The following is a 22,092-nucleotide window of genomic DNA, read 5'->3' as shown; positions in this document are numbered from 1 at the left end:
CCTTTGACCCGGTCTTTAGTCCTTTAGGTCCTTGGTACCTTCCTGGCCAAACTCTGGCCTTTGTGTCTCGTTCATCTTTGAATTAAATTTGCGTTTTCAGAGAGAGAGAGTGAAAGTTTTGCCGGCCATTTGTATGCTTATATGTTTATTTGTTTTTCTGCCGCCGCCGCTCATTTGTTTGCTGCTGCCGTTGTCTGCCATTGCTGTCAATTGTTTAGCATCAATAACAAATATTTGTGGCCTATGCTAATGAACAGAAATCGAATGCCGGTCGAAGCCAAGTTGAAGAAAGCGAAGGCCCTAAGCATGAACTGTGACCGGTAACAGGGGGGATACTATACATATAGTACAGCTAACATCGGGTTATTAAGTTCAGTTCATTATTCAATCATTAAGTCATAGATATACTAGTAAGCATTTTGTAGATTTATCTTACAAACAAAGTAGAAGTTGTAACCCAATGGTACTTTACTATTATCTTGAGCACAACTGTTCAAGATTGAGCCAGTAGTGCTGGCCACATCCGGGTCACTTCACACGGTTCACTGAGACAATGGGCCACAGAGGCAGCTCCAACCATGCCCGCACCTTTTAATTGTTTGCCATTTCTTTTATAATGTATTTTCATTATGCGGCGCATAATTTCACTGCCAACATTTGTGACACCTACTCATCCCCAGCCGAAGCGGGCGCAAGAGATGCGTGGAGCGGCCAAGATACAAAGATACAAAGATACATATACATATATATACACGGCTCAAAGTGAAAGTTCACTTTTTGGCTCTCCCCGCAGTCTTCTTCTCCAGGGCCGCTTATGACATTTTAACGCCAAAACCAAAAAACAAAAAAAGTGTTTGGTAAAAAAGAGTAGTAACATCTTTAGCTGGCCATTGTAATGCCAGTATTCAATGCGCATCGCCGGCCAATGAGCAGCATTTTTCCTACCACTTTTCTATCATTTTCAAAAGATCCCCGATAGCCACTATTGCGCAATGGGGGAAAGACCTGAAGATGGGTATATATACTATATATATATATATATAGCCATATATATGGCCATATTCATTCAGTTAATGTGTCTCTTGGCCATATTTATATATATATATATATATATATATATATATATATATATACTGAATGAAGATAATGGAGAGGCTTGAATGGGTTCTCTTTCTCTGAGAGTATAATGGTGTGGTAATAGTCTTAGCAATAGTCTTTCTTAACAATATAATGTGGCTATATTTCTATTCTATATTCCCAAGTAATATATATATATAAACATATAATACCTGCTCCCTTAATAACCTATATTTTCGCTACTTATAATGAGCCATAAAAGCTTTATCTTCTGAGAGCAAATCTAGTTACATGATCATTAGTCACCTGCCAAAAATCCCCATTTAGATGGCATAATTTAAGTCTCATCTTGATGATGAAAAAAATCTACCTTCACCTCTTGCATCACCCCAATCACTTTTGTTATGTAAGGGCATTCCAACTTCGTCACATTTTGCGGTCGCCTTATTCGCGGCTAATTCGCTTGGTTGTGAGCGGAATTTTTGAAAAGAAGCGTCAGCTGATATGCTTTCGGCCACTCTCGAGTGGCTTATTTGTTGTTAAACAAACTCGTAAAGCCAATTAAAGTGCTTTCTGTGCCTTGTCTGCATTTCGCCGGCACGAATCGCCAAACTGACTGACTTACTGAATTATTGATGATCATGAGTCGAAGCACTGGTGACATTCATTCCGTCCATGTAGCTATGTATATATATCACATGACGATGATGGTGACAATGATGATGATGATGATGATGGCTAATGACGTCTGCAACGTTGGCCGGGTTATGCTTTAATTAGAGCGTAATACGGGTACGCAGAGAGTGCCAATTACACCACGCAACAGGCCAGGCTCTTAATGGCTCTATTTGTGGCCAAAATAAAATTGGTACACATGCAACGATTTGTGCCGACATCTTATTTGTTTGATATAATAATAATTAGAAATTTGTTAGCTAATTATTAAGGGAAGTTTTAAGAGGTTTATTGGTTATAGAAATGGGTTAAATAAACGTTGCAATATTTTAATGACCTTGTCACATTTTAAACAAATGAATAGAAAATGTCTATTTAAACTAGAACAATGATTTCAAAATCTTAAAATTGGTTGAAATCAAGTCTATAAACTTAGTAATTTATTACTTTTAATTAGGTAAATGAGGTAATAAAAACTCTCTTATAAGAAACCAACCTAGAAATTTACAAAACCTAAGTTTGATTGATTAACTAATATTATAAATTACATTACAAAATATTCCCCTTCAAGAGACCCCAATTATAAAGCACTAATTAAATTTCCTGCATAATTTTGTAAACAAAAATAATTGTTTACATCTGAAGTAACACTGAAATGAATGTCTCAACCCTCGATTAACCATTATTTAAGCCGTGAGTTTGCTCTTCAGTGTTGACCAGGCCAGAAAATTGAGGCTGTTCGGTTGGAAGTTGGCAAATTAGCGCAGATTATGGCTACACATACCCCAACGACATTGGTTGAAAACGACACCTGACAAAAGCCAACGGAATAAACCGAGAACCTCTGACCCGTGATCCGGCCCAAGCCTTGCCTTGACAGGCTGACAAGTTGCCGGCGGTCAGAAAAAGGTCACCGAGACAGTTGACAAATGAAAAGGCCTGTTGAAGGGTTTGAGGCCACCGTTGATGGACGGAAACTAGAGATAGCCTCAGCTACCAGATTTCCCAGAAAGCCATTTCCAGATAACTCTAGGAATTCAGCTTAGCTTTAACTAGTGACCACTTTCTAGACTCAGAACTAATCTTTAAACTTCGATATCCCACAGATGCTGCTTCGTGTGACATTGCTGGCCACGCTCTGCTTCTGTGCCGCCCAGGCGGTGCTGAGTGGCAAGGAGCTGAAGCGCCGTGAGGCAGGATTCGATACCTATGGACCCCCACCAAGACCTGCTCCTCAGTATGGACCACCACCGCCACAGCATGTGCCCCATCGGGAGTACGGTGTGCCGCAGCAGATACCCTTCCGGGAGTATGGTCCTCCGGCTCTGAAGTATGGTCCACCCAAGTTGAACTTCTTGGGAGGAGGAGGAGGTGGAGGTGGAGGCGGTGGCTCTCTGCATGAGCAGATTAAGACCCACTTTGGTGTGCCCAAACCCTTCTATGGGCCACCTCACATTCAGCACAAACCGGCTCCCCAATACGGACCCCCGCCTAAGCCAGCTCCCCAGTATGGACCCCCGCCTCAGCCTGCCCCTCAATATGGTCCTCCTCCTCAGCCTGCCCCCCACTATGGTCCACCTCCGCCACAGTATGGTCCACCACCGCCGCAGAAGATCCAGCATCGTCCGGCTCCCCAGTACGGACCACCAAAGCCACAGTATGGACCTCCACCACAGCTGCTGCCCTCGCCACATGCCGCTCCCCTGTTTAAGCCCGCCCATCAGCCGGCCACCTCGTATGGACCACCTGCATCTGGACCGCTTAACCTGCCACCCAAACCTATCTATGATGCACCGCCACCGAACTATGGCCCTCCGCCACTACCCGTGGCTCTGCCAGGACCTCCGCCACCGGCCACTACCATCATCCTGCAAGGAGGACACCACCATGGTGGACCCCCCACGGGACCCAGTGGCCCTGGACCAGTGAAGCAGGTGCAGATCCAGATTGATGCCTCGGGACACACGCACAGTGTGAGTGGCTCTCAGGCGCCATTCCACACGGCTTGCGATGGCTGGAAGCCAATCCCAGCTCCAATTGGTGCCTACGTGGAGCAGAACCACATTGAGACCCAAGGTGGTTACAGTCAGGTGGCTCAGGGACATGGCGGTGGCTTTGGAACACAATACAGTGTGGGAGGATCTTCGGGAGGATCTGGTGGCAGCATCATTGACGGACTCTCGGACGAACAGCTCGTGGCCGTGGCCCTTCAGGGTGGAAATGATGGTGCTCAGGTGATCACAGGACCCGGTGGTAACTCCATCGAAACGGAAACTCTACAGGTGAGACTCCAAATCAATTAAATTCATTTAAAACTAAATGAATAAATTAATATAATTTTGGAAATTTACAGGCTGCCATTGGCTCCCTGGATGACTCGTATTCCAAGCCGCCATTGGACTCTTTTGATCCCCGATCGGTGCATGCCCAGAAATATCAGACCATTGGACACTCGGGACCACAAGGAGGAAACTATGGACCCCCGCCACCTCCTCCCAGTGGCAACTATGGACCTCCACCACCACCTCCCAGCGGCAGCTATGGACCCCCGCCACCACCACCCCAATTCGCAGCTCTGACTAGCAGTCACTCCCAATCCCAAACCCACTCTCAGTCGCAGTCCAATGTGAACATTCAGTATGGACCACCTCCCTCTGGAAACCCACAGCCCTTCCCCCAGCATGGAGCTGGTCAACCCAATAAACCGGTGGCCTATCGCCCACCCGTGCCCGTCGGTCTGTTGGAGTCCATTGGAGCCACTGTCCAGCATCTGGATCAGTTTGGAGTGAAGCCACCACAACAGCCTGCTACCTATATTCCTCCAGCTGCCAATGAAATAGCTCTGGCTGGATCTCCTCCAGCTTTGCCTGCGCCTCAGGCTCTCTACCAACCTCCTCCACCACCACCACCTCAGTCTCACCAGGTTATCCTGCAGCAGCAGCTGCCAGCTCCTCAGCCCGGACCCGCTTTTGGACACCAGAAGCAACAGTTTGGACCCCCAGAGCCCCAGTACTTGCCGCCTCCACCACCGCCAGTGGCCAATGTGCGTCCCCTGGGACCACCGCCACCGCCCACCCAGCAGTACCTGCCAGCTGCTCCTCCACCGCCAGTCTTCTTCCAGCAACAGCAGCAACAGCAGCAGCATCACCATCACCACGCGGAGAATAGCTACAGTGCCTCTCAGTTCCATGCCCAGGGTCTGCCCCTGCCCCAGCAGGCGCCACGTTTCAGCCAGCTGCCCTTCCAGCAGCAGCAGCAGCAGCAGCCTCAACCCATCATTGTGCATGACTGTGGACACGGTCCCAATGTGGTGAGCAGCACTGGCTACCAGGTGCAGCAGCAGCAACACTTTGGCAGCGTGTCGGCTGCCTCCTCGGGAGCCTTCAATGCCATTGCCCAGAGCATTCCAGTGGCGGAACAGCACACCCAGCAACTGGTTTCGGGTCCAGCGGATAGCTATGGACCACCACCATCTGGCAATGATATTGATAGCTTCGATCACACTGGCTATGCCTCGCAGAAGAATGCGGTGGCTGCCCTGCCCGATGGCACTGATCCCCAGCAATTGCCTGGCTTAGATGGACTTGATGTCCTCTCGGCACAAAAATCACAAAGCATTCAGTTGGGTAATGGCCAGCAGCCTTCGCAGAACTTCCAAGTGCAGTTCGGGGGATCCCTGAACAATGCTCCCGGTGTGTCAAGCGGTGATGCAAATCACGAGGAGATTCTTTCCCAGGGACTGCTGCAATCCATTCTCACAGCTATTGAGCAACCCCAGCAGCAGCAGCAGCAGGGTCTCCCCCAGAATCACAAGGCCCAGAGCCGCTCCGATGATCATGATCAACACGAGGATCAGCAGCAGGCGGATGACCATGAGGAGGAGCAATCCGTCAGCTCATCCACTCGCGTGGAGGTGCGTGTTCTGCCCGAGAATGGCGAGAACGAGGAGGAGACACCCGCCGAGGTCAAGGAGATTGAACCTATTGTGGTCAACGATGAGGAGGCCAAGCATTAGTCAGTCACTAGTTAGCATCGAACTCATCAGCGCCGCTTGAACCTATTTATTGCTGCCTCATCCACGGATCCCCGCCTGCGCCCCCCAAAGTTGCCATAAAGTGAAAGTCCAAGGGGCGCCAGGAGGGAGATCTCCGTCACCAAAAACATCAGATCATCATCATGTCACAATCATAAAATCACAAAACAAAAGAAGCTACCATGGACAAGGGGGAGAGGCATGAAGCCACCCCGCCACAGCTCGTGTATAAAAAGAAATATTTAAAGTAAATAATTAATTTATTATTACATTGTATTGTACTTTATGCTTTAAAACAATAAATAAATATGTATACAAACGAAGACGAGTCTGTGAAAAGCTGCCACCAAGTGCAAGCTGCAAGTCATCTTAAGTCAGAAAAAAAGGAAAACAGAAAACCAAGTGGCCCGGCGGCACATCTGGCCAAAACACAAAGAGCCCGGTCGTTGGCCAGGCCCAGGGCCAAGACGAAATGGTAGAAAACCCTGAGAGATCCGCTGAGTTCATCAAGAGGAAAATGATTAGTTACATAGTAACATTTAAAAAGTAATTTTGCAATATTTCAAGTTAAAAAACCTTTTGAAAAGTTCACAATTCCTTTGCAAATATTCTCTTTTATTAAACAATTTCTAGAAAAGGTCTTTCAAATCTCAAAAATCCCTTAAAACATTCCCGGGAATTTTAAACCCTATCGCATCTAAGAGAAAAAAAATAAAAGAAAAACCAACGCACAAGGTTAATGAATAATTTTTCGACTATTCTGAAGGACTTCTTCACTCCACCTCCATTTTCACACCTACAAACTCATGCTCAATTCTTATTTTTATTCCTTTTCCATTTCCATTTCCCTTTCAAATCCCTGGCATCCGTTTCCGCATCCGTATCCGTATCCGTATCCGACCTATCCCCCCCCCCCACCCCCCGGGGAGGGGGAATGGGTCGTAGAACAAGCAACAAGAAACAATAAAAGACATAAAATTAATTAAATTAGCCATAAACAAAGCGAAAGGTGATTAATTAACTAGAAATTTATACCGTTACATAAGCGAGGCAAGGCGGCATAAAAGACGTGCCGAGCTGGAGGGTTTTTTTTTTTTTTTTTTTTTGGTGCGAGCTAAGTGTCCTGGAAGGTAATGAATGGGTTGGCCGGAGTCGGAGCTCTCGTCGCCTTATTTGCCCATTCATTAATATTTTGGTTGTTTCAGTTCTTCGTCCTTCGTCCTCTGCCCTTCTTGCCTTATTTCTGATTTTAACCGAGTTTATACCTGCACTGAGAGAAGTTACGAAACCTAGCCACTTTCATCAAAAACCATAGATTTAAGTATGATAATGATTTAAAGCTATCATCCTAATAGGGACAGGATAGGGTATACAACCATCGACTTTTAATGACTTAAAGTCCACTTTTGCCTTCCACGAAGCCGCTACCTTTGTTTGCCCAGCGAAAGGAAGTCTCACAGGACTCGTGTAAGGACTAAAGGAGAACACGAATCGGTCGCGGGGGAATTTGTGGACTTTTAATTAATGTTATTAAAAAGTCAAAATGAGCAAGACAGCGCATTGATGGTTGTTCCATTTAGGCTAAATGGCAAAAGCAATTGCTGAAATTGAAACTGAATAAACTATTAAGAAATCAGGGAGTTCTAATTGTTAAATAATGAAATATGAAATACAACTTGTTTCATATTATATACCTTTGCAGTGTATTATAATCGAAGTCAAAAACTTACAACTCTTGAAAGACGTTATTTCCTTCCCTAGAGAAGGATAAATAATCTTGGTCAGCATCAACAATCACTTTCAAAAATTCATTCAAATGACATTGAAGATCACATATGGTGGAAATATATCGCCATTTTAAATTTTAATTGAAATATGAGTTTTTTATATTGATATTTTGATATGCTACGTTTTTGGGTAAAAAAAATGTTTGAAATATAATAACCAAGCCAAAAAAGAATAATTTTTAAATCGGATAGCATTTCTGTGTTAGTTTTTATATCGTTTACAAATCTGCATATTGAGATTTAAAATTCAAAAAATTAAAAATTTTGTTCATATTTTGTACATTTTAACGATGTAACCCCTTACAAGATTTTCAAAAAATTTAATACATTTTTTTTTTGTGCCAATAATTGGCTAGAATTCCATCACTAATTTGTAAGCCTCTGACTGAAACTACAATCGTCTTCAAGTGTGTAAAAATGATAAATGAATTACTGACAGTATAATCTCCTAAATCTGTATCCCATTTATAAAATAAATCACTAAAATTAAGACAATTTTTAGATATTTAAAGGAAAGATTATTCGGGGTCTGGAGGATAATGGTACGTATACGTGATATTTAATGTTGGTTGGGGCGACGTTACGTATACGTAATTATTCTTATTTATATTCGGAAAATTTTTGAAAACTTTATTTTTCTGCTGGAGATTGCTAAAAAGATTCGCCAGTTGATGCTGATCAAGAATATATATACTTATATGGTCGGAGATGACTCCTTCACTGCGTTGCAAACATTTGACTGAAATTATAATATCCTACAAGGGTATAATAATGTATCAAGAGTTGGCACCAAAGTTAGGGTCAGTTTTAAATTTATCAAAAATGGTAAGAAATCAATATTCTACAACAATTTCTAAATAAGTTAGGCTGTTTACGTTAAGTATACACTTTGGATATCATCAATACAAATTGCTGTAGCACCTTAAATTATAATTAAGTAATGAGATTTATGGTAATAAGGGAATTAATTGAAAAATAAATGCTTAGTTAGCATGTATGTATGTATGTAAGTGATATAATAATATAATATATATGTATATGATATAATAATATAATATCTATAAGATATAATTGTCATGATTAAGACTTACCCCAGTGGAGGACACGTCATTGTTTACTTCCTTCCTTCCTTAATTAGGGTAATCATAGTACCGAAGATCACTTCCTGTTTCTTAAGTTGCATTCCAATGGCCACATCATTCTTTTCAGGTCGGAGGCTAAAAAGTTTCACAATCACTATCACGATGTTAACACTAGGTACCCCTTGGACAGACTGAGCTCGCGGCGATCGAAGCGCCTCTATTTATACTTCCCGAGGCAAGAGAACAGAGAAAGAGAGCGAGAGGGAAAGAGCTACCTCTGTAGCTGCAACAGAGAGAGATAGAGCGTAAGCGTCATCTCTAGCGCTGCAGCAGAGGGAAGCAGGCTTACCAAATGTTATTGTGAGTAAGAAAGAGAGCGAGAGTGGGGGAGGCAGAGGCTTATAGAGGCATACAGAAAGAGATGGCGAGAGTAAGCTATTCACTGCCATTACAATGTTATGATATTATATGAACCAAAACTAACTTCCGCCAGCCAAAATTTGTTTACTATTGAAAATTGCAATTCGAACATGAAAATTTACAGAAATTCATTATTAATTAATTAATTATTCATTTTTAAAAATTTAATTTTTAATTATTATTATTTTTATTCTGAATATTTTTGAAAAAAAATTTTCTGCCGGAGATTGCTAGAAAGATTGCAATTCAAACATTAAAAATTACAGAAATTCATTATTAATTAATTAATTATTCATTTTTTAAAATTTAATTATTAATTTTTATTTTATATACAATTATGGTAAAAGATTCGTTAAAAACTGAGAGAGAAGAACAGAGTTTGCATAAAGACTGACGGACGGACAGACGGACAGACAGGATGGATAGAATATACATATACTTTATATAGAGATGCACAGAGGGTTAGAGAGGGAAAGAGGTGGAGAGAGCGGGAGAAAGCTGTTGATGCTGATCAAGAATATTTCTACTTAATAAAATTATAATACCCTGCAAAGGGGTACAAAAATACGAAATTATCCATTTCCCGGGGACAATGGGAAAGCTACAGAAAGCGGTTATATTATTATATTTTCTATTTCTTATTATAATTTTTGTTGTTATCAAATGAAACGTTTTTTTGATTTTATTTTTACAAGTAGTTGACAGTATTTACTGTGGCTCTCCCCCGATACTTTTATATATATGTATATATCCATTAACTTTTGCATCGCCATTGCTGAAGCCAATGCCTGATCGGCTGCGAATTGTATAATTTTGTCATTTCAGTCAGCGAAAAGTGCAAAAAAATGTAATTTGCAGCAACAATTGGGGGAAAGTGGTATTTTGATTAATCGTCGATTTGCATGCGAATGCGGAAATAAAATACAAAAAAAAAAAAGAAAGATGAAAGCCAGCCAAGAAAAGCAATCCATATAAAAAGGAGTAAGCGGAAAGCAAAGTTTTATTGACTGTGACTTCGGGATACTCTTTGAGAATATAAAATAATAAAGTAAACATAGGAAAATATTTATTTTATATGTTAAATTTATTATTTATTTATTAAAAGGGAAGTTTAGTATTTATTTAAAAAGAACTTTTTATTAAGTGCCTAATTTTTGAATAGAAATTTTTAAAGAGTACCCAAAGTTTGTCATTAACTATAGCACTTATTACCTTAAAAAAATGAATTATGTTTTTTAATTTAATTATAAAATTATTAAGTATATTAAAAACCATCTCTTATTCTTTCATCCCCCGAATCTACCCCTTGATTAAAGTGTATCACCAACAACTTCCTGTTACATTTAACAGGCCATGGAAAACTCAGACCGAACGAGTGGTAGAAAAGGAAAAAAAAAAAGAAGAAAACCGAATCAAAATAAAAATAAAAATAAAAATACAAATAAAGAAGGAAAAGAACAACGGGCGGGTATAAAAATGTGTTGATTTTTCAGCATTTCCCAGCATTGGGCCACAGCTTGGGCTTGGTGTGTTTACACGGCGTATACGTAATGCGTATACGCAATGCGAATATGAACAGTGGCTTGCAAATTGCTATTGGTCCAGCACTTGGTCCTGAATATAGTATATATGATGATGATGATGATGCAGACCCATTTGGTAACCATTTCAATCACTTTGCTGCTTGGAATCGATTCCGGATCGTCGGGAACCCCAACTAGATCGATCACCTTGGTACGTTTTGCTCCTTCTGAAGCAGGGAGAAATGGGGAGAAAGAGTAACGAAGAGGGAAAAGCGACCCTAATTACAGTTAATTGGTGCCTGCTGGGTTTAGGCTGGGGGCGGGGTGGAAAATCTGAGGGAACTTTCACGGCTGATGGGGCGATGCTTATACGCACTGCGCGACAGGGCAAAAATACACAATTTTCCACTTTGTACTAATCAAGAACTCATTATCCTTCATTATGCTTTTCAAGTTGCCGTGTTGGCGACATCCTGCAAAATGCCCCTCATCCCCCAGTCACCCCTTTTTCACCATTCTCCCGCATCCTGATGTCGCCAGAGCAGCTGCAATTGCAATGCGGAGATGGAGTAAGGCGAGACACTGCAAGAAAATACTTCAGTTTTTACCATTTAAAGTAAGATTCCTAAAAGTAAAAGTTCAAATTATAAGAGTATATAGTTATTATTGAGTTACTTGTTTGTTAATAGGTGTATTTATCAGCTCCTGAAATCCCTTTTTACCCTTTTCTTGCCGTGTATTGCACTCCCCTCTCTCTATATTATCCTTTAGCCTGGCTCCACGGGAGCCATCATTCACGTGGTTGGTCCTGCTTTGGTTTTGTCCTGCTCAGCGAAAAAAAACCGGTAAGGGAACCCGCAACTGCTGAGCTTAAATTATGCACAATTTTATAAATGCCACGGCAAATGTCGACACAAATACACTCGGTATGGAACGAGGAACTAACTGCAATGGTATGCGGGATCAAAGGATCAGGACACACATGAGCACTTAGCCAGGACGTGACTGCGGTCAGCATAAATAACAGGTCAAGGCGCTGGACAAGGAGATGCGGGCACAAAATGCAGAGCCCTGTAAGGACCCTTTGAAACGATGTATTTCATTTTGAAGCTCAGCACTTTAGTGGAAATATAAAAAAAAAATATTATATATCAAGTCCTTCTTTAATGCATAATGATAATTAAATAATTATCAATTTACACATGCATCTCAGACATGTTTTGGCGCCAAGTAACTGGGCCGACACAGAGCTTAATGTGCCTTTAATGGCCAGCTCGAAACTGAGTTGAAAGGAGGAAAGGAGCATTGAATGCTCGGCAGGACACCACACGGAGGAGGCAACATGAAAAGCGCTAATAAAGTGCACTTGTCGCCGCCGCACCAAAGGCGAAGACCATCAACTAATGGCCGCTGGCCAGCAAAGAGTCCTGCTTCGGCCTAGAGTCCTGCTGCCTTCGTCCTCCCCCTTCTGCTGACCAGGGCGTGACTGTGGCCAGGAGTAGCCTTGTTTACTACTTGCCATAACAAGGACACAGAAGGGGGTCGTCGTCGGGGGGATGGGCGTTTCTAATTTCAGTCTGTGGCGCATAAATCTTGGCTCGAAGAGAGAAAGGGAGGGAGCTGACCACCCACTGCAGTTGGTTAAAATTATTGTTATTGCTGCGCGAGTGTTTGTTAAAATTTTTGCAATTAAGTTTCCCCTTCTTTCCACTATTTGTCGTTGAGTGACCTCTTAGCAGAACGGCCGGCCCGTGACCTTTGACCAAAGCAAAGGGGAGGGGAATGGAGGGTGGCATACAGGTGGAGCATTCAGAGACTGGCTGTTTAATGACTCCACGTAGTCGCATGTGTGGCACACTTCATTAAATGCGCATATAATTTGCGAGTCTACCCCGCTGATCCCTCTTTTAATTGCCCCAATGCGGCGGGTCAGAGGTCGCGGCACCGTGGAGCAGGAACAAAAAGTCCTGCGGCCATATAACTATGCAAGTCAAGCAGGCAGTCAGTCAGTCAGGCAGAAAAGCTAAATTCTTTATATGCTGAATATATTTAAGGAAAAAGGTTGGGGGATACTAAAAGCTAATATAATATGTAGCATTTATTTACATTTCTCTTTCCCTGATTATTTGTTAACTCAACCACTTAAAGTCAGTGTAATTATGTTGGCAAAATATCCCCTCGCTCACACAAACCACTGTGCTTTGGTCGGAGCTCCAACCCTCAAGGCTTTTCTAGACCATTTTCTTGTTTGTTTTATTTGCAATTGCATTACAAAGTCACAGCTGCCGACAGGTGCAAAGGGCAGGTGTCCCTCCCCCACCGAAATGTTATTCATAGCTGAAGCGGAACGAACGCTTATTACACCTTTTAATTGGGAATTTATGGCAGGACGAAAGGATGAGAGCATGGGAGGTAAAGAAGACCTAGAAGCGGTTAATTTACAGCTTTTTTCGTATATAGCTTGGAGCATCAACCCCTCTTTTTTGGTCCTTTGAGCATCATCCCCCTCGGTCAATTTATGTCGCCCACCTTCGACCTTGAGGGATAAGCAAATAATCCCCTTATAATTAGCAACAAAACAGGACGGGACAAAAAAAAAGAAAAACGTTGACAACAATAGTCCGCCAAGCGGTTAATGTTGAGCAAATTATTAAATTTTTTGGACCACTCCTTGGAGCAGGCACTGAGAGAAATTAAGGGGGGAGTAGTTGTAATGATAATATATTCTAAAACAGCATAACTTAACAAGTTGTTTTTAGCTTGATTCAACTTTCTTTCCTGCTTATATTTTCCCCCATTTTATTCTGGTACTAAAACCTCTTTGGAATCTTTCTTATTTTCTTAGAAATTAATATTTTCTTTGGCCTTTTTTCTCAGTGTCTTTTTTAGTGGGGGCCTGGCCGACGTCTTTGGGCCTAGTTGGGCCATAATAAGATTAAGCAGGCAAGCGGCGTGTTAATTTATGGCCAACAAATATGCTCGACAAAACGTTTAAGCAAACCGACTTGCCCCGAGACCCAACCCTAACCCCTCCCACCGCCAAAAGTCAAGGTTGACTGCCCTTTCATGGAGGGGTGGTGGGTGTGGTGGGGTGGTGGGTGGCAGGTGGCCTTACTCGCTTAGGCTCGCTTAAAAAGTTGTAAAATTTGTTAAAATACTTGAACGCGTCGAATAAAGAAAGCATGCGAAAAATTAAACGAGCGTAAATAATATAAAAGCAACGACAAATGGACAGAGAAAGCAGCGGGGGGAAGATAGCAAGGGGGTTCCCCCAAAAAGGACACCCCCAAAATAAAGGCAGTGTAGTGTGTATACACACAGATAGCAGCTGCACGAGGCTAAGTTAAGTTAAGAGAAATTGGGCCAAAAGAAGGTCTGCGGGCCACAGAAAGATTACGCGGGAAATAAAATGTTTTCGGAGGCTCAGATGAGACGAGAGAGAAAAAATAAGCCGGGCAGGATAATAATTATATATAATATATAGTACATAAAAATAGAGCAGGTTATGGCAGCCACTTTTTGTAAAAAATAAATCAATCTACATGGCCCAATCAGCGTTTCTCGATTAATTCCCAATTAAGTTTTTTTCGGGGGGACAAGGGATTCCCCCACTGGAGTCCTGCGAAATCAGATGGCACTCGGCCAGCGTCGAGTGCAATCAAAATGAGATGCACAAAGCCAGAGCCGCAATATCCAATGTCCCTGACATTGTTTGAACGGATATCCTGTCCTGTCCTGTCCTGTCCCTCATCCTTGCTCGCCCGTTAAGGTCCTTAATGAAAACTGTCAGACAATGACAGCGATTGCAATCGTCCTGGCCCCGCCCTGTCCAATCATCTGATCGGGGGATATTGTTATTAATATTTCATATATGATGCAGGCACGCAGGTCCCACTGCAACTCATTATGAAAACATTTTATATAAAATTTTCGATTAAATTCGCCCAATAAAATAACGTTCAAATAATTAAGTTAATATGCCGAGACGACGGCGGCGGGGGGTTGGAGATTGCATTGTATTTATTGGTTATTTACGGCCATTTGCATTTACATCGAATAGCCAGGACCTGGCCAAGGCGGCCACTTTCAGGTTTCTTTCGTCCACGATCCAAAAAGCGTCATGCATTATGTAAATTAATTTAAATGCAAAAAAAAAAAAAAAGAAAAAGAAAAAAACAATGCAAAATGAACAAACACACAGACAGAGGCAGTCTGACAGTCTGAAATTAAATTAAATAAAACATTCGAAGAGAGAAAGAGAGTGGATGCTGCGGTGAATGACCACGGACAGTCACGGCGATAGATTGTCTTGTGAATTAAATTTTAATTACAATAAATCAAAATGTAGACAACAATGGGACAGGACTTTAAAAAGGATATAAGGTGTAGCAAACTTCTCCCTCTCCATAATCGATTCGTTTTTGCCAACTTTTCACACCTGCTTTTTGGGTTGCAATAACTTAATTGCCTAGTTGACATCATTTTATGCAAACACGAGCCACATGCACTTTTAATTGCACATCATCAACAGAAAAAAGCGTTGCATAAATTATATATGTATATATATATTTCTCATAATATTTTTTCCACACCAGTGTTTCTCTGCACTCTAATTCCCCCCAAAATTCATTTCGATGTGTCAACAAATTTTGTGTGCTATCAAATTAAAGGCGGTCGGAATTCCCAATTGAAAAAAGGGGACATGAAATGGCCAAATGGCCAAGAGCAGAGAGGGAAAATAATGGCCAAAAAAAGAAAACTGGAGGAAAGTGCGTGATAGAGCTGGATTTTAAATAAAAATATGGCTTAAAGGTGAGTCCAAAAATATCAAAACAAAAGCTTTAAATACTCTACTTTAAATCAAAAATAAAGAAATTATAATCGTAAATCGATAGAAATTTTAAAAATTAATTGTTTACAATTAAAATGAATCTTAAATCGAAACAAGGATTTATTGCTCCTTTAAAATACTGTTAAAAATGAATTGTTTATTAAATCAAAATGAATTATATTAAGAACGATACTTGTGATGATATTCATGCACCACAGTACTCACGCTCTCATCTCTATTTTGAAATAAAATATGCAGCATTTGAGTTTTAATTTTTTTTACACCTTTATTGAATTCATATTTTGTTTTTTGTTTCCTGTTTGAATCTCTCGTTTTTAGGTTCAAATTGCCTGTTTCTGACTGGGAGTGTGTCTCGTGTGTGTCATTTGTGATATTCGCACAGTTTTTGGTTATTACCTTCGTTAATTTCCTTAAACCTATTCAATTTAATCCGTAATTTTTGTTCCACGCGATGGTAGGTTTCCGTTCTTTTAGCCCGTGTTTTCGTATTAATAGTTTTTTTGGTTTTTTGTTTTCTGTTTTTTATGAAGTTGCAATTGTTCAAAGTGTTTTGTTCGCACCTCCAATTGGAGGTCAACGGCAACGCACATATTATTTACCATGGAATTCGTCATTTCATTTCATTTTTCTTATTTAACCACATTAAAATTGTTTGCATTTGTCGACATTGTTTATGCCTAAAATGGTATTTAACATATTTACTTTAAAATTGTTTTTTTTTCAGCGCCCCTTCAGCGCGTTCTCTCTGTTTGCGTTTTCCTATAATTAACTCTACTGTGAAAATAACCAAGTAAAAAAAAAATCCATCAGATGGGTAAAAAAACAAAATGATATATGAAAAAAAGAGCTTCATAAAATTAATATACACATTTCGAAATGAATACAAATACCATAATGGGGTCAACACATCTTTAATTATCGCTTATCATTTACATATTTATATCGGGTTTTCGTTCTTTTTTTTCATTTTTCATTTTGTTTAATTACAATATACTATATATTCATAGGTTTAGCATCTGTAACATGGACTTTATTTCACCTTATTTTATATATATAGAAATTGTTGTCTTTCTTGTCTGACGAATGCCTCTTCTGTTTTGTGTGTGTTTTCTTGGTTTTTTGGTTTTTTGTTTTCGGTTCGATATTGAATTACATTCAATTACTATAAACATTTAAACACTCTTCCAAGTTTGGCTTAGACTAGTGCTGGTGAGTAGATATAGTATAGGGGGAAATCGATTTCTGATACAGACACATTTACAAATGCATTGACTGGGACTTCTCCCCCGAGAGAGAGGGGGAAAAATGGTGGATAATGGATATTGATATCGATCATTAAACTCGGGGGAGAGCCTCGCATTTTTTGTTTTTATATTTTGGGGATCTGATTCCTTTGATTTGGTTTTGGTCTTTTTGGTTTGGGGGACTTGCTTTTTTAATTCGCTTAACGTCATCAATCACATTTATAAAATATACCCTCTCCCATTGCTACTATTATAGTTATGTTTGAATATCCATAAATTACGCTTAGTACAAAGAGAATCTAAGTGTGTCCTTCCAATATCCTTTTTCGTTTTTCCTTTACTATTTTTGGTTTTGTCTTAGAGCGAAGTCGAATGAGAGTCGGGCTTTTTGGGGGGAATGGGACAGGGTTAGACCCTTCTCTTGGGGTGGGATCACGGATCTGCTGATTCTGATTCGGATTATTCTATATCTTCCTTGTGAGCGGGACAATTTTAGAGTATATAGAAGTATAGATAGAGAGAGAGACCGATAGATTGAGATAGAGAGAGAGACTTACTTAAATTACTGGATTCGAATTAGTAATACGCTGCTTCGGATACTTGATTAGCTATCAATATCGATATCTTTCTGCGGTTTTTGTTCCGTCAAACATACAACAATAAGTAATTATCGCTTAGGCCCTAAACACACGAAAATGCCCTACTTATACTTGGGCAGAGATTATTATTCTGATCTGATCTAAAGTACTTATGGAGAGAGCCATACTAAAAAAAAATACAAAAAAACATGATGTTACATAGGCTAATTTGCTTATATTTACACACATTTAATTCAACAATCAATCGTTAATCCTAACCTTCGTCCTTCTCCATCCATTTTAGCTACTCCTCCTTCGTCATCTCCTGCCCTCCCTTTTCCTTTTTCCTTACATTTTACTATAGTCTTGAACTTATCCTAGTTATACATAATACAAAAAAAAAAAATTACTCCCCCAATCTGAAGGGACTCTGCATGAAAAGTTCTGCCTTCTGACTGTCTGATCTATTTATTTATAATATGTTTAGACACCTATATGTACCTTATCCTTGTACTAGAGAAATGTTCGAGTCTGTGTTTGTTTTGTGTGTCGTAGTTATTGAAAAGTTGTTGGAAACAAACCGAAAATAGTTAAAGTAGATGAATTATTACACTCGACACTTGCCATTTACTAGTCAGCAGCACAGCGAGTCGATGGAAGCAAAAGTCTTGTCTGGTTTTTCATATTTACAGGGTGTCTTTGTGTCTGTCCGTGTCTCCTAATCTCTCCTCCTCACTATATCTGAAATCCATAGCCACGTATCTTTTTATAGTTTATAGAAAAAAATCTCATTGGTTTACTTAATTTAGTGATAAAAGGATAAGCTCCACCCCCCGATTTCTAGGTCGCAGGATCAATACCCAACAAAATATAGGATTATGGTGAGATCGGTTTGGGTTAGTTTTCTTATGGATGGGAGCCGAAAGAGAGAGAGAAAGAGCAGCGAACCTAAAATGCGATTCCAGTTGGCAACTTGGCACGGATCCGCTCTTCGTCACGGAACTATGTCCCAAGCAACGAACTCCTCCTGACCCCGTAACCAAAACCCAATTGATCTTGTACATACAACTCCTGATTTCGATTGCCTGCTCGTCCTGCTGTGGTTTCCGTTTCCGTTTCCGTGTCCTTGTTGCGGGTGCAGGATTTGTGATAGGCGGCGGCACTGCATCTGGCGGTCATCTGAAGGAGCAGCACTGTGCCGCTCGAGAGCACTGCCAGCGAGAGCCAGGCCGAGGGCTGGAGAGCACCTGCCTTGCCGGTGGGCTCTGTATTGCCGGTGTGCATGGCCGCCGGATGCTCACCTGGAAAATTGAAAAGAAAAGACAGGTGTTAGTGTTAGATTAAGGTCTCTCAATCATGGCACAAACAGCAAGAGACGAGCTCCATTTAGAGGTTTTTTAGGTAAAAAACATGCACACAGCTTAAACAGTTTGCTAATCATACATTCCTTTGATACCCGAAGACTCCTTAAAAATATATTGCTAGCAAACTATTTTAAGGACTAACATTCAAAGTTCTCCATTTTCGATTGTTGCAAAAAAGAAAAAAAAAACCCGAAATTGACTGGGCGGCCAAGGACCGATAAAAAACGAAACGGCAAGTTAATTTGGCAGACTGCATTACGGTCTTGCAGATCCACAAGGATTCGTTCGGCGGAGGAAGGACTCGCAGTAAGCGCCTGCTGCTGCCAGCTGCCTGGCAAATCCAGAAGCTTTATTGCCTATTAACTTAATTGCAGGCAATAAAAAAGACTCCCTTCAAACAGAAGCTACATTCCTGCAGCTGGCATCTATGGAGATATGAGTTTCTGAATAAATTGTATCCCCCGCCGAGGTCTTGTTTAAAATCAGCCATTACATTTGGCAATTATACAGTTAAGTCAGAAACTGTGTGTTCCTGCCAGGTGTAACATTGCATAACATGTGTTACATAGCAATCGCGTGAAACCACTTCTTTGAATTCACACAAAAAAAGCTGGCCAACTACTTGAAGAAACTTGAGAATGAGTGGCTGCAAGGAGGAGGTAACCATAAATTTTGGCATGAAATGTTCGCGGCTTATCCTTGCTCCTTGATGGGTCTTCAATTATCATGCATCGTTCGTCCTTTACGATTTCTTTTGATGCCCATCATGGGCTTTTACCTAATAACAAGCCACACTGTGGCACTGTGGTGCTAATACACCTAATAAAAACCACACTCTCTTCCCGAGCTGAATGCTGATTATCGAAGGCATAGAGAGTGTGCCTCGTAAATTGGTGAAATAACAAACAAAGTTCACGCGTGAATATAAAGTCCTGGTCACTGTTATTATAATTACAAGCAAATGCAGAGCAAGGACTCTGCAAGAGTATCTCTGACTTGACAAAATTAAGCGTTCTTTGCTGAATGTCCACTTATGACAGTCTCCTTTTCGTCACCAGTTCGTCCTTGGAGTACTTACAGAAGGCACACTTAATTGGATTTGGGGGTAGGTTTGGATTGTGTGTGCTCGACTAGGACTCTTGGTTCAATTAATGAAAATGACTTTGATGTGCGCTGTGCTGCGACCTCGGAGTCGAGTCGACTTTTGTGTGTGGCTAGGTGTAATGATCGCCTAAAATGGCCAAAAGTCCACACAAAAACAACGAGATGCCAGGGCCCAAAAAAACAAATAAGTATAAGCGGCTTTGTTTCTGCTTTGATGCTGCTGGGCGGTATTATAAATAATGCAACAGACGAATGAGTACACTGAGGAATGAGTAGGAGTATAACTAGGTAAGGGTATTTGTCATACAAAGATTGTAGAATGAACATAAGTTTTACTGAACAATAAAGAGTGATACATTGGAAATTCCCAAGTATACATTACTATTTCTTCCAGTTCAATAACTTCCACAACTTGCAGCCAGGACAACAATTGCCTCAGTGCCAGTGCGGAGCTCTCATTTCAAAGACATAGACGAACGATGAAGTGGCATTTGAAATTGAGAAACTACAATCAAGGACTGAAGGACACTGGCAAGGACCGTGACAATGGCAGCATCACGCTTTCGGGGGCAACAGTTGAATATTCAATTAAATAGTAAATGCACCAGTTACAAGTTTGATTTGGCCAATTGCTGTGACAGTTTGTTATGAAAGCTAAAATTATTATTATTGTCCAAGCACTCAAGCCAGGTAGCAGCAATATGAATATTTTGCAAATTACACAAAATTTGTGTAAATGTCAGTAAGCATGATTTTATGCTCCAATGCCAAGTCACTTGCAGGACCATTGTTTCTATTTCTAATTCCATAGTGTTCTAGAGTCTAATTGGGAAACAAACCATCAAAGCCAACGAAATTAAGTCTGCATGAAATACGACTAAGACTGACTTGTAAAATAGAAGAAAAAGAAACCCGAGCTGAAAACTCATTTACTGCCTTAGGTATGCTTCGCCGCTCAAAGAGTTTTGGCAATTAGTTTCATTTCCGGTGGTTCTCTAAGGGAAACATTTAAAAATATTATCTAATGAAATATATATCTTATTTGCTTAATTATATTTCGAATTAAGTTAAATATTTGTTGAAAAAATATAGATTAGTTTAAGAAATAATACATGCTTTCTTTTAAGATTTTCTCTTCGAGATACTCTTTCTCCCGGTGCAGTTTCCTAGATATTTGTATACCCTTGTAACTATGATTAGTTAGTATCTATGAGCAGTACTTAACTGTCACCAGTAAGTAACTCTAAGTAGTAAGTATCAATGAACATTAATTAACTGTGATCAGTAATTAATTATAAGCAGTAATACACAATGATCAGTAATTAATTATGAGCAGTAAGAAAATCTGATCAGCAAGTATCTATAACTAATAAGTAACTATGATCACTAAGTATCTATGACCAGTAAGTATTAATGAGTGTTAAGTAAATATGATAAATAGATAACTATGTTCAGTAATTGACTATGATTAGTAATTAATTATAAGCAGTAGATAAATCCGAGCAGAAAGTATCTATAACCAATAAGTAACTATGATCAGTTACCAACTTTGAATACTGATAAACAATGACTTGCAACTTTTGTAAGACAACACATATCTGAGACTTGGCTGGTAGAAGTCACTTCGTTCCGGGGATGTTTGAACCAGTTGGGAATCATATGTACACATATGCGAGATTTGTTTTGGAGCCAATTTAAGCTATTTGAATTAAACTATGGAGTTATTCTTCTATATAATTTTACTAGTATATAAATCGGAGCATGACGGATCGGTGGACTATATATATACATATATATAGCTTCCATAGGAACAATCGGAAAATTAAGAAAAATTATTATGACTTTTCTAGTTTTCAACAGATTTTCATGAAATTTATAAGAAAGCCATTATATATAAATCTAGAATTTTGTATACACTAAGTGTATAATATGGCTGCCATATAAACGATCGCAAAACGTTGATTATAAAACTATAAATATAAAATGTATAGGTGAAAGAAATGATTTTTTTTTAAAACCAATACATATAATTTTTTATTGTACTAATTCCTATTGACCGAATTTCAATCTCCAAGGGTATACAAACTTCGGCATGCCTTAGTTAACTTCCTTTCTTGTTATTAAATAAACTACTTGACAGGATGGTGGTGCCTCCCTTAGTTCTGACCGCCTTGGGCCACCCTAAGCCCCCTCCCCCCCCCCCAAAAATAAAAGAGGCACCCAACCCCCCTTTTGGGGAATCGAACTCCGGCCCTGTGGCACTTTTGCCCGCAACGCTGAGCGCAAACAACTTGTGTTAATTACTTAAGTTTCAGCAGTTGTTCCACTTAACAAGTTGCTTCTTCTACGCTGT

At 40.3% G+C, this 22,092-nt stretch overlaps 2 protein-coding genes across 15 annotated transcripts in view; one reads left to right on the top strand and one right to left on the bottom strand.

The window, feature by feature from the left end:
* Positions 1-22,092, bottom strand: part of dpr8 (defective proboscis extension response 8) — a 195,872-nt gene that overhangs the window by 39,071 nt on the left and 134,709 nt on the right. For 13 of the 14 annotated variants that reach the window (XM_086839131.1, XM_086839139.1, XM_086839141.1 and 10 more), the window contains one exon: positions 15,689-18,572. In XM_086839131.1, the coding sequence (XP_086695257.1) occupies positions 18,274-18,572 (299 nt within the window). In that variant the 3' untranslated portion in view covers positions 15,689-18,273. Of the gene's footprint in view, positions 1-15,688; positions 18,573-22,092 lie in introns of those variants that run through there. The other variant, XR_015273089.1, reaches the window with a different exon arrangement.
* Positions 2,859-6,108, top strand: LOC110176114 (uncharacterized). The gene is made up of 2 exons (XM_020942351.2): positions 2,859-4,034; positions 4,106-6,108. Exons 1-2 carry the CDS (start codon positions 2,859-2,861, stop codon positions 5,765-5,767), a joined length of 2,838 nt encoding a protein of 945 aa, XP_020798010.2. The 3' UTR covers positions 5,768-6,108.

This window comes from Drosophila serrata, unplaced genomic scaffold (genome assembly GCF_035046125.1).
Source record: "Drosophila serrata isolate PLE 108 unplaced genomic scaffold, ASM3504612v1 contig_362, whole genome shotgun sequence".
Taxonomy (NCBI): domain Eukaryota; kingdom Metazoa; phylum Arthropoda; class Insecta; order Diptera; family Drosophilidae; genus Drosophila; species Drosophila serrata.
This window is presented reverse-complemented; position numbering and strand designations above follow the sequence as displayed.

Coding starts and splice junctions, on each gene's coding strand:
- LOC110176114 (XM_020942351.2), top strand. CDS start 2,859: ATGCTGCTTCGTGTGACATTGCTGGCCACGCTCTGCTTCTGTGCCGCC. Junction 4,035..4,105: donor TCGAAACGGAAACTCTACAG/GTGAGACTCCAA, acceptor GGAAATTTACAG/GCTGCCATTGGCTCCCTGGA.